Source organism: Eschrichtius robustus, chromosome 6, assembly GCF_028021215.1.
Source record: "Eschrichtius robustus isolate mEscRob2 chromosome 6, mEscRob2.pri, whole genome shotgun sequence".
NCBI classification, from domain to species: Eukaryota; Metazoa; Chordata; class Mammalia; order Artiodactyla; family Eschrichtiidae; genus Eschrichtius; species Eschrichtius robustus.
This window is the reverse complement of record NC_090829.1, coordinates 37,647,904-37,666,291: the sequence shown is the minus strand read 5'-3', so window position 1 is coordinate 37,666,291 and position 18,388 is coordinate 37,647,904. Positions and strand designations below refer to the sequence as shown.

The 18,388-nt window shown below is 39.1% G+C and overlaps 1 protein-coding gene across 6 annotated transcripts in view; it reads left to right on the top strand.

Annotated features, from left to right (window-relative positions):
• VEPH1 (ventricular zone expressed PH domain containing 1) overlaps positions 1-18,388 on the top strand; it is a 238,717-nt gene that overhangs the window by 192,652 nt on the left and 27,677 nt on the right. For all 6 annotated transcript variants that reach the window (XR_011074282.1, XM_068546156.1, XM_068546152.1 and 3 more), the window contains exon 13: positions 15,354-15,490. Coding sequence is in view for 5 of the 6 variants with exons in the window: in XM_068546156.1 (XP_068402257.1) it covers positions 15,354-15,490 (137 nt within the window). In the remaining variant the exon portion in view is untranslated. The remainder of the gene's footprint in view (positions 1-15,353; positions 15,491-18,388) is intronic.

The window sequence follows — 18,388 nt, the reverse complement described above, 5'->3', positions numbered from 1 at the left end:
TAGAAGGCATAGAGTTCTCAACACTGACACTGCTCAGGAACTGCAGTTTAGACCAAGAGAACGGTATTAAAACACTGTTGAACACAAACCACTTTGTAGATGAACCATCCTCTAGAGAGCCATTGATTATACCACCTGTACCCATTCCTTGAATTGAGGGATTTTGTGCATCTCAAAGATCGTCCATTGTGGCAAGTCTATCCTCTTGCTCAGCCAAGAAGTTGAGACTGAATCGGAAAAAAAATGTGTTTATTTGGCCAGATGGAAATATGAGGGGCTCTCGGAGAGGCACCAACTAAAATGTATTACCCCACAGAGATGGTATGGGTGGAAGAAGCTGGCATTAAGAATAGCAGCCTTCGTGAGGCACAAATTGCTGGCTGATTACAGATCAAGTTTGAGTTGATGCCAGAATGAACGCCCCAATTTTTAAAAAGTTAATTTGAGCAAAGAAGGAATTGAGGAACTGAATGTCTCCATTATGAAACTTTCTAATTAGACCTTATTTCACCTGTGAAAAAGGCAAAGCATAAAAGAAACCTTATTTGAGATCATGGCGAAGTAAGGTGCTTATCTGAGGTGGCTCTGAGGGGCCCTTAAGAATTTCATTCCAAGTAAGCTGAGTCCTTACCTTAGCTCAATAAGCATTGAATCGTATCTCGCCAAGGGAGGCTCAGGAAAGGGCCTGCAAGTTAAAAGCACAAAGTGTTCCTTTAATATATGTTTTCTCAAATTCACTGCCATGCACTTGAAAAGAACATTTTGCACATTCACTCGTTCTTATTTGTGTTTCTCACAGTTAAATATAGACTGAGAACATATAGCAATAAAAATTCAAACAAGGCCAAATATTTTATAGCAGAACATATTGAATCAAAATGTTTGGCGCCAAAAACTTAGTGTGCTTAGATTTCTTTGCTCATTTCCTTTTGCTCCATGAAAAAGGATTTGAGTCTGAAAGAAGTCCTATTTTAAATTATTATTTTCACCAAAAACTCTTGACTCCCTGAAAAGTTTATAGAGGTTGTTGATCTAATTTTCTTATTTTTGTATAGCATATAAATTATATATTTAAGTGAAAGGTCTAACATAATACTGCTGACAGATATATTATTCATAGGGATGATATTTGCATTCATGTTATGCTTAAATTGTAAGTTTAAAGGTGATCAAGACATAGGAATAAATATTTTGTTATTTGGTTACGCACAGCTAACATAGTACTTGCGTCCCATTTTTCATTTATGAAATGCACATTTGTTGTGTTGGTTGAATGTCTTCTCAAGGCTGAGCCTTGGGATAAAATATGAATAAGGTACAATATCTCTGCCCTGAAAGGATTCATAATCCAGTTAGGGCCAGAAGACATATATGGAAAAATCTAGCATACTTCCTTGTATATTTTTAGCATGCAATAAATACCTGTTGAGTGAGTCAATGAATGAATAATACTTAGAAATGGAAAAGTCAAATACATCTTGAATATTAAAATGTTTCAAAATTGTGATTATGTGTTAATAATATCAAGTACATCACTATACCATACCCATTGCATTCTGAGTCTGGTAAATGGGGGTTGGTGCTTCTTTCCTCTTTGAGAGAAGTCACCGTATATACATCAGAGTCTGCTTCCCTGTCTTTGCTCCTGATGTACTGTGCCCAAGTCCTGTTACTGCTCTGGTTTGGTTAGCGCTCCTGCAAGGCCCAGATGCCCTGTCAGCCTCAGGGAGGAGGGGTCTAAAGAAATAGGATTGGTGTCTAGGACAAAAGGCTGAAGAAATTGCATTTGGGTTTTTTTTTAAGGTATTGGCAAACAGTACAATGTTCTCAAATATTTGTTGTTCCAATATTTTCTAATGAGGCCATTAGAAAATTTCAATTAGATATCAGGAAAGTCATCCTGAAATATAAATCCTTCTTAATAATGTGTAAACTAAACTGTGGGCCTCCAGAAATTGACAGCAAATCAACTGGCTTCCATGGTCACTTTAAGGACATTCCCCTCCTCGGGTAAAAGTCACATCACCCCACCAACTCCCAGTCATCTTCCCATCAACTCTACCGTCAACACACAGAAATGCACAGAAGTTTACTATTTGGTATTCAGAAAAATGTAATTTTTTTCTAGTTGGGTGTGAAGTCAGAGGAAACTAAATGCTAGCATAGTGTAAAGGTCTTAAAATTATAATTGCTGGCATTTATCACACTAACTATGTGCTAAGTCTTACATGCATTTTTCTCACCATTATTGAGTCCATTTTACAGATCAAGAAACTGAAACACAGAGAGAGGTTAAGTACTTTTTCCAAGGTCACACAGCTACTAAGTGGTACAACTAGGATTTTAATCCAGGTTAATTCCTGAACCTGAAATTTCAATCTCTAGAGCAAATCCAACTTAAGCACATGGAATATTGAAAATTACAAGAACAATTATTTCATAATGTTATATTGTATTGGAAAGACCAAGGAGTGATCTATTGATACCTCTCTGATGACTTAATCTACTCAAAGATGAACAGGGGTTTTAGTATGATAATGTGTGGGAAATGATTACATGTAGGAAGTGGTTATGTAGAAGCTATTTCCAATCCCTCCAATTGCTGATTCAGTTTCTGATAATCATTTTATAAAAGTACAGAGTAGAAGGTTAGAAAGTCACTGAAGTAACTCAAGAATCCTCAGAGACTTGCTTGTTGGTGTTTATTGCGAATCCCATTACCCCACATGAATGAGAGAATAGAGATTGAGCAAATAGATCAAACAGAACAGAATCTATTTCTGGAAAACCAAACAAATCCCTTTATCAGTCATCCTTGTGTCCTGGAACTGCTAGTTCATGTTAACAGTAAGAATTAATCAGCTGGACCGTCCTGGAACACATCTGGCTGTCTATTCAGTCACATTTTTTTTTTTAAAGGAAGAGGAGGAACTAAATCGTGACTTTCACTCTTGTTTCTTGAGACACATGGGATGCCTTTGTTCTTACACCCTACAGAAAACAACTCAGAGATGTCTTGGTTTTGGCACTTGAGTCTCCCTCTGTAGATCTGAGCACTCGCCAGTGTGATCACTCTCTTAGTCACTGGATATTTAGATATTGAATGTGATTGTCTGTAGGAGGTGTCCTTAGGTTATCAAAGAGAATGAAAGACATTTTTTCAGACAGACTTCAACCATCTATCATGATTCCTCTTTAGAACTTGATTTCAAACATTTGTGCTATAAGAACATGCTGTCTATTATATCACATGGGCAAATAGAGATGGTTTCAAAACGCTATCAGGATAAGAAAGACCTCTGTCAGGAGATTTTCTTCAGACACTAGAAACTGGTAACAGCAGTGTGGCTCTCCTTTGCTGGACACCTTCAGCGTGGGCTAGATGGCTTTCCACTCCAGACACCAACATGAAAATGGGCTAGGGACTTCCCTGGTGGTCCAGTGGTTAAGACTCCATGCTTCCACTGCAGGGGGCACGGGTTCGATCACTGGTCAGGGAAGTGGGATCCTGCATGCCGCACGGCGGAAAAAAAAAAAAACATAGAAAATGGGCTAAATGACCTCTGAGGACCGAACTCATAAGACATAAATAGCCTGTGGGTCCATTAATATGAAACTTTTCCATTTAATTTTAGTGCCAACTTTCACAGAACTTTAAGGGTGACAAAAGAAAACCCACTTTGGATTTATGCAGTGACTGGGTTTGTCTTATGATGCCTTCCCTCCTACCACAGTGTGTGAGCATGTTGTCTTCCGTGTTAAATGTGCTTGGAGTGCCAAAAACAGGGCAGTGGTTGGGCAGGATAACTTCACATTTTCACACGTATATACTGTTAATGACTCGGTTCATAAAATTGAACCCCAGACTGTTGTTCAAAGATACTTTGAATTAGTTAATGACAAAATAAATACGTGCTCATCAACTCAGATAAGTTATTATCCTTATCCTGAAATCTTTTTCCCTTTCCCCTCTTCCCATCTCCCTGTTCTATGCCTCTCTGTTAAACCTTCCCACACTCACATTATCTCTCTGTCTCTGTCTCTCTCTCTCCCTCACACACACACACAAACACACACACACGTGCATACACACTGGCATACATGGACACACCACCCCAACAGAATAAACTCTCTCCTCTCTGTCCTTTCCATTCTCTGACCACACCTTCTGTAGTGTACACAGCACATTGCCATCAATCTCCCCCACTAGACAGTAAACTAGAAGTGGAAAACCATCCATTATTCTTCTTTGTATGCCCTACCCAGTACCTGGCACGTGGTAGCGTTTAACAAGTATTTGGCATATAGATGGATGATGGAGTAATTCATGGAGCATGTAAAGTGATAGGACGATGATAGAAGAAAAAAGATTTGTTTTGAAATGCAACTTTAAAATCTAATTCTTTCTCAAAATTAAAAAAAAAATAACTTACTAAACTGAAACCTTGAAATAGCAACTTTTGCAAAGAAGCTTTTATAAGAAGAAAATGTTGCTATGTACAAAGTTTCAACACTATATGGATACCCAATTTTAATATTTTACTAAAAGGTTTCAATACACACATACACACAGAGTTCATAGTAAGCTTGCTAATAACCTGTGAGCCTCTATGAGAAATAAGCTAAAATCAGTAGCCTAATACCCTTCAGGGGTTAATTTCCATTTTTCAACCAGCGTCACTATCCTAATCCTTCTGCCTTTCCATATTGGGTCAACAACAATCTTATCTTGTTAGGCTGAAAGTTTACTTGCAGCAAAGCGTGAATCACTCTGTGGTTACCCACAAACAAATCATCAGGCATTGAAATGTGTCCTCTTCCACTCAGAGAATAAGCTGAGTCAAGACAACACATGGAGGAGGAGAAGCATGCTTTAGAAAGGCAGACTAGAGTGAATAAATCAGTCTCTATCACTTTACAGATTTGAAGTGACATTAGAATTTTTATGTAGTTTTTTAAAATAAATAACTTAATATCTTTTAAAAGAGCTCTAGTCATCACCTTTCAGAGTAATCTTAATTTTTTATCTACCTATACAAATACATTAGGAATGAAACTTATTTTTCAGCCACAAGCTCCCCTATGTAAAAGACATATAAGTGCGTTTAGCAGACACTGAGAATGAAGTCATCAAATACCTCATATTTTGCCTTGGATCTCATCCCTTCCACCTTCTCAGAAACTCCACAGCATAGATTACCCTTTCTCTCTTTTTTATTCAATTTCTCCCTCCAACTTTAACTCCCATGGGCTTTTAAACACCTTCAACTGGCTTAAAATCTCCTTTCCCTTTACCTACTGCCTCTCTCTCACCTCCTCTTTAAAGCCAAAAGAGTCCCGTCACTTCTCACTCTGAATTTCCTTGCCTCCTTCTCCTCCTGACTCAACCCTCTCTAATCTGGCCTCTAAGCCCATTATCTCTGTGGTCATTTGAGGCCACGCAGGTCCCAGGCACTGGGTATGTTCAATCCTTGTGTCACTTGCCTTAAGCAGCATTCAATTCTGTTGGCCAATTCCTCCTTCCTCAAACATTTCTCCCTTTGCCTTCTGAGACACAGCACTCCTTGGGTCTCCCTCCTACTCTAGACACTCCTTCTCAGCCTCCTTTCTGGGCCCACCTTCCTCCATCCACCTATTCATTGTCAGAGCACCTCTCTTCCCCTCACTGTAACTCTCTCCCCTGTCAGTCTCCACTGCTTCTGCAGCTTCAGTAACCTCTTCTATGACAAAACTCCCAAATGTGTATCTGCAGTCCAGGCCCCTTCTCTGACTTCTCCCATTGCCTGCTTGGTACTTCAAAGGCATCTCAAACTCAGTTCATTTAAATTAAAACTCGTAAGTGTCCCGCCCTTGCCCCCTCCCCCTCCAAAAAAACCAAACAAACAACACTTGATTTTCTTCCAGCATTCCCCATTTCAGTAACATCACTCATTCTGATGCATCAGCCAGAGACCCACTGCCCTCTCTCCTACCCCATCTAATCTATCACCCAGTATTGTGGATTTACCTTCTCAACTGTGCTCAATTCTGTCCACCTGTCTCCATTGCCCTAAAGCAAACTACCATCACCTCTTACCTAAAATAATGGCAATAGCCTCCTGAATGTGCTACTTGGACCTTCCAACCTCCTTCCCACATTGCAGCCAGAATGACCTCTCCAAGGCACAAATCTGATGGGACCACTCTCTGCATAAAACCTTACAATGGCTTCCCACAGCTCTTAGCTCAAAGACCAAACTCCATATCATGTGCCTGAGAGCTTCACATGCAACGCTCTCTCCCGGCCTTTCCAGCCTCATCTTGTCCCCAGTGCCATCTGCTCCTCTCCGCTCTGCCCGGAAAGAACTCCTTTCAGTTTCTTATACTCACCTCACTTCTTCCTGCCACTTTGCTTTTGTATCTGCTGTTCTTCTGCTAGGAGTGCGCTTTCTCCCCTCATCACCTAGTTAATGTAGATCTTAGCTTTCCCATTACAACTCAGATTCATTGCCTTTCTATAACCTCCTGATTTATGCTAAGGTCCTCAAAGTACTTCGGAGCTCTCCCTGTAATACTTGATATACCTGTCATCTTGTGGGGTTTTTTTGTTATTCTTTCATTTGGTTGGCTTTTGCATGTGATTATTTGATTAATGTCTACTTCCTGCAGTAAACAAGTTCTATGGAGGGAGTCCCCCTCATCCATCTATCCTCAGCCCCTAGCACACAATAGATACTCAATAAATATTTGCCAAATAAATGAATGACCAATTTTGTATCTTCTCAAAACAATTTTAGTAAAATTTTTCTTAGGCAAGTGGTGACAAAAAACAAATTAATGAATTCACAATAATTCATTTTAAGAGAAAAAAGGTATTTATATGATGACATTTGCAGTGTATCTTTTGTGCCAGATGTATTCTTTGTATAAAAGTATTTCCTTAAATAAGCTCTTCTCAAAAGTACTATGAAAGATCATTTTATTTAACAGAGAGTGAGATATTGTGTGTGTCAAATACACACAGTGTTATTATGGTGTATATGTTATAGATAAAGCTTCCAATGCAGACATTGTAAAATTTCTATTTATTGCCAAAAGGTTTGAGGCCAAGTGTTGAACCGCAACAGATGGAACTTGTGTTAAATAATTCCACAAAAGCAGTGTAGACACACCTTAGAATGCTCTTAAACACCAAGAATGTACGTGCATGCAGGTGGGACAATGGCTAACGTGTGCAACTTGTACAGCCCAAACAAGGTGACCCTCCTTATCACAGAGCTGGTACAAGTGTGTCAGATCTATTTTTTCCCATACAAGGAAAGCTGTACAATGTCAAGGCCATGCGGGAAAGCACTCAACATTTTAAACTGTCTAAAATTCTATGGTCAGGTGTTGCCAGCAATACCTATCCATGACATCATATTAATGAGATGACAGCATGGGACCAACATGGGAAGTGTGTATGGAACCCTTTTTTATTCAAAGTTCAAGAATAAGATTGAGCAATTCTCTCCATTCATTTCTACCACCTCTGATCTTTTCCCATTGGTCCCTGTCAGTCATTACTGGGCAAGTCTGGGCCAGTCTTCTTTGATAGGTTCCCATAAGGGCACAAAGGTGACCATACTTACTGCTCAGAACTTACTGAGCAGGTTACCTTCTTGGCAAGTGGCCTTAAAATTTTTATTTCACTGATGAAACCATAAGTAAGCCAAATTCCACAAACGTTGATTCTGAACATTTTCTTCTATAACTCTATTAACTTAAGCCAAGGACATGCATATGATCTTATACTGCTATTCTATTCTTTAATTTTATGGAAAGGTCATAACAATTTTCTTCCCACTACTGGTTTTGCAGTTTTACTATTTTGGATATTGTACGACCTATTACTGTCATCTACCATGAGGCTACTATCATTTCCTAGAAGTTCCTGAGCTATGTTAGAATAACCTGGGGATCCTGTTAAAAATGCAGGGTCCCTCACCCTACCCCAAAATTATGATTCAGTAGGTTTGGGGTGGTTCCTTGTAGTGTGCATTTTAAGAAGCCAGCAGGTAATTCTGATGTAGGTGGTCCTCAGAACACAGTGTGGGAAACACTGCTCTACAAGCTTATAAAAGAGTAGTTCTGAGGCTTTTTTTAGAACAATATTTCAGTGATTAATAGAGAAGCCTCGAAAGCAGACTACATTTTGATGGGTATGAAATTACTGAGAAAGGAAGCCATTCGGCACATGTGAAAGTGCCCTCAAAGGGCTGCTGTCAAAATGAGTTTGTCCTTTTTTGGACCCCACGCATCTTGTAGGATGTTACAAAATGGATGCTGGATGATACCTCCTCGTTTATTTACTACTGTAAGGAAATATGGGCTTCTAAAACACTGCCTGGATATTCATACAAAACATGCCATTTGTTACAATCCTTAGTGATTTCAGAAACCACAGATGCTCAGCCTACTAAATGTGGCTCCTATGACCTCCTCATTTAATGATTCTATCCCTCTTTAAGCATATCCTCTGTAATTAGAGTTGGCTTTATTAGAACTGGCACACATACAAGAAAATCAGTAAAACCATAGAAGGGAATTGAAGTAAATTTGAGACTCTCAATACATACAAAATAATTCCCCACAGACTGTACGGGAGTTGTAATTCCCAGAAGCAGTCATTTCAAGGGAAAATTTTTTAAAAGACATACTTTTTCTCAGTTCTTATTTTAAAACTAAGTATTTGAGATTTACGTTTTTTCTTCCAGAATATGCCTTCTTTTGAAGGTATTTGTCTTTAACAATCAAGAAAAAATATCTAAGAATTCGAATATCACAAATTAAATTCACAACCGTCGTAATTATTCTTGTACAATGCAATACTTTCAAGACGAAAGTTGCATAAGCCAAAAAGCACACAGTATAAGGAACTTCTGGGTGTGGATAGAAGTCAGTACAATGTGAATAGTAGTTAATGGTGGGGGACGTGTCACCACCTACTGTCATAAGAATAAGCAGGAACTCTGGAATAAAAGGGAGCGACCACCAATGATGTGGAAAAGGCTCCCAGTGCAGCCCAATCCACTATTGGATTAGCTTGAATATGGCAGTCTTTGTGAATAAGTGGATCTGTTACTCAACAACTGAAGAGTTCACCTCCCTTTGGGACTCTTTGAATTGCTTGTCACACCTCAAGTTCAAAGCCTGCAGTCCTTGAACTTTAAAAGGGTTTCCTGTCTTACTCTGAATTCTCTCACTGTTCCTAACACTTTAATATAGTATAGGTTTCATTACATTCTTAATTGGAGGGAGGGAGATGGGTTTTATCCTAAAGTCATTAGGATATGGTATTTATAAAAACCACCTGAAAAAAAAAAAAACCACCTGTTCATCATCACAGTAAGAGATGATGATGATTTTATGTTCATGATCATGGTCATGATCATGATGATAGTAGCTACTATTTGTTGACCCCTTATTATGTACCAGGACTTGGTTAAGCAAGGCTACTGTTAACCTTTACAGCATTTTTGTGCCTTTATTTATGGTGGATGATGTCCACTTGGGGGTGTAGACTTAAACAGCAAAATTCGGGCTGAATTTCAGCCCCTACTTACCCCTTGGCTGAGTGCGCTTGTGCAGTGAACAGCCTGCACAGCCATTCACAGTGGCCCTGTTGTTAAGCATGACATCTTTGGAGAAGAGGAAATTGAAGCTCAGTGAAGTTAAACAACTTGTACAAGACCGGTCAGCTGTTAAAGTAACAGATTCTGGACTTCAGCTGAGGTCTGACTCCAAAGTCACTGCCCTTACCTCATCAACCCTAGGCCTAGGCCAGAGAAAGTCTTTGGTACAGCCTTGTATGATTTATTATAGTAAGGAGTAAACGTGGCGTCCAACACACTATGTTTAACTAAATTATAATTGGCTAAAAACATATTCACAATTGCAACGATCTTAAAACAAGGTGGAGACCTTGAATTATTGAGCTCTTGTGCTCTTGAGATAAAAGGGTTATATGACTACAGAAATTATTATTTTTTATGATGTTATGTTACAAAGTATTAGCTTCCACTTTTCATGATGTCGAGGGATCTTTAGGATTAGTCTCTTCTTGAATCTCACATCTCATCTCTTGTTTGCCAAGCCCCACCAGGTTCCATCACAAAGAATGAGTGACAGTTCCTAGAATGCATTTCATGCCCACTCTGTCAGCCTCAGCCCTTTGCATATGTTTTTTTTTTTTTTTTTTTCGGAATATCCTTCTTCACTTCACCTTCATCACTGCTACTTGTCCTTCAGAATTCAGCTCAGACACATATTCTCCAGGAAGCTTTTCTGCTTCCTACGCCCAGTTTAGAATAGGTGCCTCTCCAGGGTGTTCCATTCTCCTTACCTCTGGCTTTCAGTTACATTCTGGCAGGAGATCAGAGGGAGGGAGCAGAGTGAGGTCTGCTTATTTATTTCCGACTCCCTCCCTGCTTGGTCACCGCAGGTTGACTGTGTCCTCAATCCACAGCCACAACTCCTGTCAGGCACCGCTCTTGCATACAGGTCTCCTTCTGGGTCCTAACTGTTCTCTTCGCTTTCCTCTTCAGCCAGAGAGGGGTGTTATGCCTCCTCCTAGCTCCTGGCCCCAGAGTACTAAGGTGCTTTTCCTCCACCTTGCCCACACCTGTGTAAATAGTCCCTTTATTAACTGCCCTCAGTTGCCCAGCTTGAGGTGCCCCCTGTTTCCTGCTGCAACCATCCCTGATCCATAGCAGATCCCATCTGGGGTCTGTGAGGCTTCATGTCTGTGCTGGCTGGACCTTCACAGGCTCTAGGCCCCTCCTTGGTCCTTAAGAAAAACAAGGTCCTTTCTAATGGGGTTTCAGAAGAACTTTCAAATGAAGTCCAATATGGCCTCCCCATGACTATTTGATACCCAATCTCTTTCCTGGATCTTGCACCAAAAAATCTTGAATCGCCTGCCGATCCCCCACCTTCAGTTCATGACTTTGACCAAAGTGACTGCTTTACTTGCAGAAGAAGTGAACTTGCTTCTGAGTTCATTGATTCTTCCAGCTTCTTTAAGTTTTTTTCTTTTCATGCACTTTCCCTCACATGTCCCACTGGTTACCTCAGGCCTTCTCTGTACTCCTCCTAGAAGTTCCTTTCTCCCTTCTTCAGCGGGAGCCCAGCCCTCATGTCACCCTCTCCCAGCTAGAAGTAGAATTTCCTTTCTTTGAGTTCTGTAACGCTTGGCTTTTACTTCTGCAGGGGCACTTGCCAAACTCTACACTGAGTTGTCAAATTTGTCAAATTTTTATCTCCCCACAAGATGATAAATTCAAGCTCTCTCTGAGCTGGGCTTTATGACCCCCTCAGATCCAAACACAGTGCCTTACAGCTTATCTGTGCTCAAAATTATGTGTGAGATGACTGGATATGGTTGGTAGATCAACAGAGGAATATTCTTTCTTGCTTTAAGGTATCTGGGTCTGATATTATTTCACTCTTATTCACCAACTTTGTGTTGAGTAAGACTAACACCTTCAAGTTTCATCTTTTATCAACATAAATATTTTCAACTCTTGGTGCACAAAAGGAAATACAATTAATATATGACCATTTGTATTAGCACTCTAAAAGACTTTTAAGTTGATAAACATGGTAATAGTTTGGGTTCCAATTGCACTAGAGAATTCAGTTTAATATTCCATAGTTTTTTCAGCCAACTGATAATTTAAAAAAGGAACAGATCCTGGTTGGTAAAGAATGTCTTAGCCAAATTGTGGTGCTTTGAACGAAATAATGTGTTAATTGGCAAGTGAGAAAATATTTAAGTATCCTTTATGCATTATGTGCAAACAAGATAGTTTTAGACACACAATCATTCCCTCATAGTCTCATTCCACATGTTATTTTTCAAGTGGAATATGCTCATCCCTAGAAAGAGTTAGTTCCCTGTTTTGACCATGAAGAGACTGCAATATCATATGAGAATTATTGCTTACCGGGACGTGCTATGGGCAATAGACCTATTAAAAGGACACATGGCCAGTCACGCATATGCCAGACATAATTATAAAAAAAAAAAAAAATGTTTAGGGCCTGGGATAGCCACTGGAAAAAAATTTAAGCCTTTTTATTTTTTATTTTTTGCCTTTTGAAACTATTTTTAAATTAATCCTACAGCTACAAATAGCCTGGCTTTTACAAATTATCTGAAGCTGACTCTGATGCCTAAATTAAGCCCCTAACATGCAGCTAGTTTAAAGTGCTGCTAACATTTCCTTCCTAAAATCCTTTCCATGGACTTTTCCCCTGGGATCCACTTTTACTGGGGTACAGTGAAAAGTCTTCAATTAGCAGCGTTTCTCCATCATCCTTCATCCTTTTGTTCTCCAGTAAGCCTATCATTTTCTCTGGAGTCTCTCACGGTCATTGTGGGTATGTGGGTATGATATCCCAGCCACTCCATGTCTCAAACAATTCCTTCAACTATTTTGCCAAGTGTGACTTCCCTCACATACACTTAAAGTGAAACATTTGGACCTGCCTTGAGATTTGGATCTATGTTGAGGAGAAGTTCTTGTAGCTAATTCCCTATGTCAGATCTAGAAGGACACACGTGCTTAAATATTACCTAAACCAATCGTGATTTCAAATCAGTTCAGATATCATGACTATTTCAAATGTTTCTTTGAGTAAATATGAGAGAAAGACTGGAAAAGTGTTCTGTTATTAAATGACATTGCATTATATTAAACCATCTTACCATTAAAAATGGCAAGACAGCAATGTGGTTACAAAAGGTGAAGTAAGTTCTTTAATAAAAGAGGGGGGCAGGGGTAGTAGTTCTTTGCTACTTACCTAGTGTCCTCACATAAATTTCTTTATTTTGATTTTTGATCTCTCAACATCCTTGTAAAGCAGGTGGGAGTGATTATTATTTCCTCTTTGCTGAGCAGAAATCAGTGGTTAAGAGGACTCGAATCTAACTCTTCTGAATTGTTATTCAAAAATCCTTCAACATTACAATTAGATCAGCATTTTTTTTCCAATTTGAAAGCATAGGAAATGGGTGTTTTAGAAAAAAATGAATCCTATTTTTGGCTTGGGATTTTCCTTGTTGTTACTTAGTTGCTTGTTGGTTTGTTTTCTCCTCTTGGACCTCCTTTGGACCTTCCCTTCCTCCTCCCAGACGGGCTGCTGCACTCTTCATGACTCCACAGCACGTGTTAGCAGACATTCATGGAACCCCTAGCCCAGGCCGACACTGTGAGCACATGGCAAGCAGGCTGTCCCCGCCCTCTAGGACCAATAGCACGTGGGGAAGACATGGTGTCCTAAGTGCTTTACCTGCTGCACAAAGGAAGCAAGCACTGTGTCTATGGAAAATTTAAATTTGCAAAGAGCATACTAGCTTTAAGAAAGCTCTAAATCAGCTGATTCCTAGTAGAGCAAAGCAGAACACTGAGATAATTTTCTTGACATTGATTGTCAATAATTCTTGAGTGACTGCTTTCCATACCCTCTGCAATACCGAGTACTAGCCACCATGGAGCATCGCAGAAAATGGGGGACACTTCTCATCACTGAAGCCTCAGATTAAATGCCACCGCAAATATACAAGCTCTTTCCTGACCACTTAAATGCATGTGCGCCAACCCCCAAGTCACTCACTCTCTATTCTATCTCCATCATAACCCTATCACTATCTAACAATATATCTCATATGTTGTTTCAGTTATTAGCCTTAATTTGGGATTGACAATGGAACATCCAATTGACTAGTCATCAGACAAGAAGGGAAAAAAGCTAGATTAACTTTAATAGAACTTTGTTTATAAAAACTATACATTGCATTATTCTTACCCCAACAGTGCTGTTAAGGTGGACAAATCCCCTGTCTGAGGTAAATTTTTTACCTACATTAGATAAGAGAAATGGTAGATGGGAAGGATAGGTTGTGTTCATATGGTCAAAGAGGTACTGTCCAAATTTCATAGTGATGAACAAATTTCATTACTTTCAAGGTGCTATGAAAATTGAACATTAATGTGTATAAATAAATATTGTCATACTCCCCAGAAATCAGATGCTTTCACATGAATTTGAAATTTGAAGAGTGAATCTTATGTAGTTGGTAAAACAAATGGAATTCTTCAGTTCAGCATTTAAACTTCTGACATTGTAACCGGTCTTCTAATTCTATGGTTATGTGTAATCATACACACTCTACTTCAATGTAAAATGAATCCATTCATTCATTCATTGAACAAAATTTATAGACTCCATACTAGGTTAGATGCCTGATATAACAATAGTGAACAAAGCAAAGACCCTGCCCTCATGGAGCTTTCAGTTGAATGGGAAAGAAAGATATTAATAAGGTAAATACCAATAATCATCTACAAATGATGATACCTGATAGAAAAGAAACACTCCAGTTACTTTGAGAACATATAGAAGACAAAGTCACTGGAGTCTGGGTTTGGGAAAGGTCTCCCAGAGGAAGCAACGTTTGAGTTGAAACATGAAATGATCAGTTTTTAACTAGGTGAAGATTCAAATACGGACAGTGGAGATAGAGTGTGTGTGTTCCAGAGTGGAAAAATCATGTTCAAAAGAGTTAGGTAAGGGCTTCCCTGGTGGCTCAGTGGTTGAGAGTCTGCCTGCCAATGCAGGGGACACGGGTTCGAGCCCTGGTCTGGGAAGATCCCACATGCCGCGGAGCAACTAGGCCCGTGAGCCACAATTACTGAGCCTGCGCGTCTGGAGCCTGTGCTCCCCAACAAGAGAGGCCGCGACAGTGAAAGGCCCGCGCACCGTGATGAAGAGTGGTCCCCACTTGCCGCAACTAGAGAAAGCCCTCGCACAGAAACGAAAACCTAACACAGCCATAAATAATTAAAAAAAAAAAAAAGAGTTAGGTAAGTTTGCCTTTGCAGCTGTTAAGGATTCAGAAAAACACATCTTTTGGAGCACTACATTGAGTTTTGCTGACAAATAGCTAAATATACTTGGTTTATGATTATTTATAAAGCTATATTTCTTAGCAGTTCATGTGAACAGAATACCATGAAACAAAGGAGTCAGGAAGCACAGAAAGCTGAATGTCTGGATGAACCTTAAATAACTGCTAACCAAATGCTCTTTTCGTGAACTATGTTCCTTTTGCAAATCTCGATGAGGGCTTTCAACACTTTCCCATTATCATATCTAAATTGTACATTCTTTTAGGGACAAAGGGGGAAGGTTAACCAAATTCATAATTTGTTAGCCCACTATCCAAATGTACTTACTGGGTCTGGCTCACTGTACAATTCTGACTTTTGATCACTTGCCAAATAAATAATGGAAAATTAATGGCTTGATCGTTCTGTTACCTTCAACAGTTGTAAATCAAGATGGCCAGCCTCTCATAGAAGGAAAACTTAAAGAGAAGCAAGTCAGATGGAAGTTCATCAAAAGGTGGAAAACCCGCTATTTTACACTGGCTGGAAATCAACTTCTGTTTCAAAAAGGAAAGTCTGTAAGTACCCCTACCATCTTTTACACTTGCATTTTTAAGGTCTTGATCTCTGCCAGCTAGGCATTTTGTCTTGAGTTAAAAGGCCAATAATTTTTTCCTTCTCCATTTTACAGTGTCATTTTATTATATATGCCCGTTTGACTGTCTGTTCTGTTCATTCCTATGTTAGTTGGTTCACTGTACCTCTTCAGTTTATTACGGGAGGGTATTTTGGTTAACTTAAGTTTTAGAAGACGAACCACAGAAGGTGTACCCGGGGATCTCGACTTGAACACCATACCTTCTGTTTCCTGTGGATCACCTAAATAAATGTGTGGCTTATGACATTGACTCTGACTTCTTTTAGGATTGAAGGTTATATTTGGAGGTGGGGACCTGACGAAGGAGACAGTAGGCAGGGAGGAAGAAAAAAAGGCTGATTTATTTTAAGCACTTTTTATAGTCAACCAAATTCAATTCTGATTAGGGAAAAATATTACTATCTTTCATTCATTTAATATTCAGTTAATGAATAGAATAGAATTCTGAAAGAATTAATAAATATTTGTTTAATATAATTTTCAATCTGAAGTAGGATGCTCAGTAAATATCCATATTCTGAATTTTCAGTGGGAAACTTGTGAAATAATATTCTATTGCAATCAGCAATGCAAAGTTATCCCTTTCTTTTCAAATCAGTTTTATTTATCATTAAACTCTACTCATTACAGATCAGGGAGCATGAAATTTTGACCTACTTCTTGACCATTTTGAGATATAATAATAATAACTTATCAGAGCTTATCACATGCCACACTGGATTGCCTCTATCTATCTTCGGAACAATCCTTTGAGGTCAGCACTATTGTTATTGCCATTTTATAGGTGGGGAAACTGAGGCAAAAAGAGACTGATGGGCTTGTCCAAGGTTACAGCCAGTAAGGTGAGAAAGGGTAAAACTGGAGTTAGGCTCAGGCAGTGTGACACCAAAGCATGTTCTTAAATGAGTACACTGTCCAGCTTCCCATGTACACTTAAAATACAGGGTCAGTGGCAAACCAAACTGTGTCTGAGTTAATTAATGAGAATGTTAAATTACTTGAAAATTACATTTCACTAAGAGCACATGCACTATATCTTTGGAGTGCTCATTACAAAATTTGTTTGAACTTACTACTCAACAGGAATCAAGTATGGTGTATCTGAATTATGACGAATTCTGATCAATGCTCTTTTAGTTAATAAGATTTCACATTAACTTTTTGAATGAAAAAGAACATTTTGGTGACACCTATTTTGAACTCATGTTACTTTCTTCATCTGTGTGTTTTGTAAAATATACAGATGGGCTGAAGGTCTTTTTTCAAAAAGTATAATGGTGTGTTCAATTTGGAAAGTTATTGGAGGTTTAAGGAAATATTTTTTTAGCATAGGTTCACACTGAAGCATTTTTAAAGTGTTTAAAATGACCATTTGAATTTCCTGTCTTTATTAAAGAAATCAGAATAGAAGTTAAGATGTAGTGATTTTTCAGATCCCTCTTATGCATTAACAAAGTAGAGTTAGTGCATAAGAATGTTTTTCCTGAACTCAAATAATGACCTTTATACTTCTTGATTTGGAGCTTTTTAATAAAGTTTAGAGAATAAGCTATTGTATGATTGGCTAACTTATTTGACATCTTTATCAGGAAATAATGGTTTGACATTCCAGAAATATGACAGAACATTTGGCTCAAATATTAGGAAATAATATAATATAGCGTGAAGACCACAGCAAAATCCCTCTCATCCCCAGGGAGACAGTAAACATGCAGTGGTCAGCAGTCCAGCTGAAGCTTCAGCCACATCATAAAGGGTTTTTCTTGTAAATGAGGAAAATGTGCATTTTAAAGTAAGAACTAAAAGACTATAGTGTTATTTTTCACTTTTTTTTTTTTTTTTTTTGGCTGCATTGGGTCTTCGTTGCTGCGTGCAGGCTTTCTCTAGTTGCGGTGAGCGGGGGCTACTCTTCGTTGCGATGTGTGGGCTTCTCATTGCGGTGGCTTCTCTTGTTGCAGAGCACGGGCTCTAGGCACGCGGGCTTCAGTAGTTGTGGCGCGTGGGCTCGGTAGTTGTGGCTGAGTAATAGTCCATTGTATATATGTACCACATCTTCCTTATCCATTCATCTGTTGATGGACATTTAGATTGTTTCCATGTCTTGGCTATTGTGAATAGTGCTGCTATGAACATAGGGGTGCATGTATCTTTATGAATTACAGTTTTGTCCAGATATATGCCCAGGAGTGGGATTGCTGAATCATATGGTAATTCTATTTTTAGTTTTCTGAGGAACATCCGTACTGTTTTCCACAGTGGCTGCACCAACTTACAATCCCACCAACAGTGTAGGAGGGTTCCCTTTTCTCCACACCCTCTCCAGCATTTTGTTATTTGTGGACTTTTTTTTTTTTTGGCTGTGTTGGGTCTCCGTTTCTGTGCGAGGGCTTTCTCTAGTTGCGGCAAGTGGGGGCCACTCTTCATCACGGTGCGCGGGCCTCTCTCTATCGTGGCCTCTCTTGTTGCGGAGCACAGGCTCCAGACGCATTTGTAGACTTTTTAATGATGGCCATTCCGACTGGTGTGAGGTGGTACCTTATTACAGTTTTGATTTGCATTTCTCTAATAATTAGCAATATTGAGCATCTTTTCATGTGCCTATTTGCCATCTGTATTTTTTCTTTGGAGAAATGTCTATTTAGGTCTTCCGCCCATTTTTCCATTGGGTTGTTTGTTTTTTTGTTGTTGAGTTGTATGAGCTGTATGCATATTTTGGAAATTAAGCCCTTGTCAGCCACATCATTTGCAAATATTTTATCCCATTCTGTACTTTGTCTTTTCATTTTGTTTATGGTTTCTTTTGCTGTGCAAAAGCTTA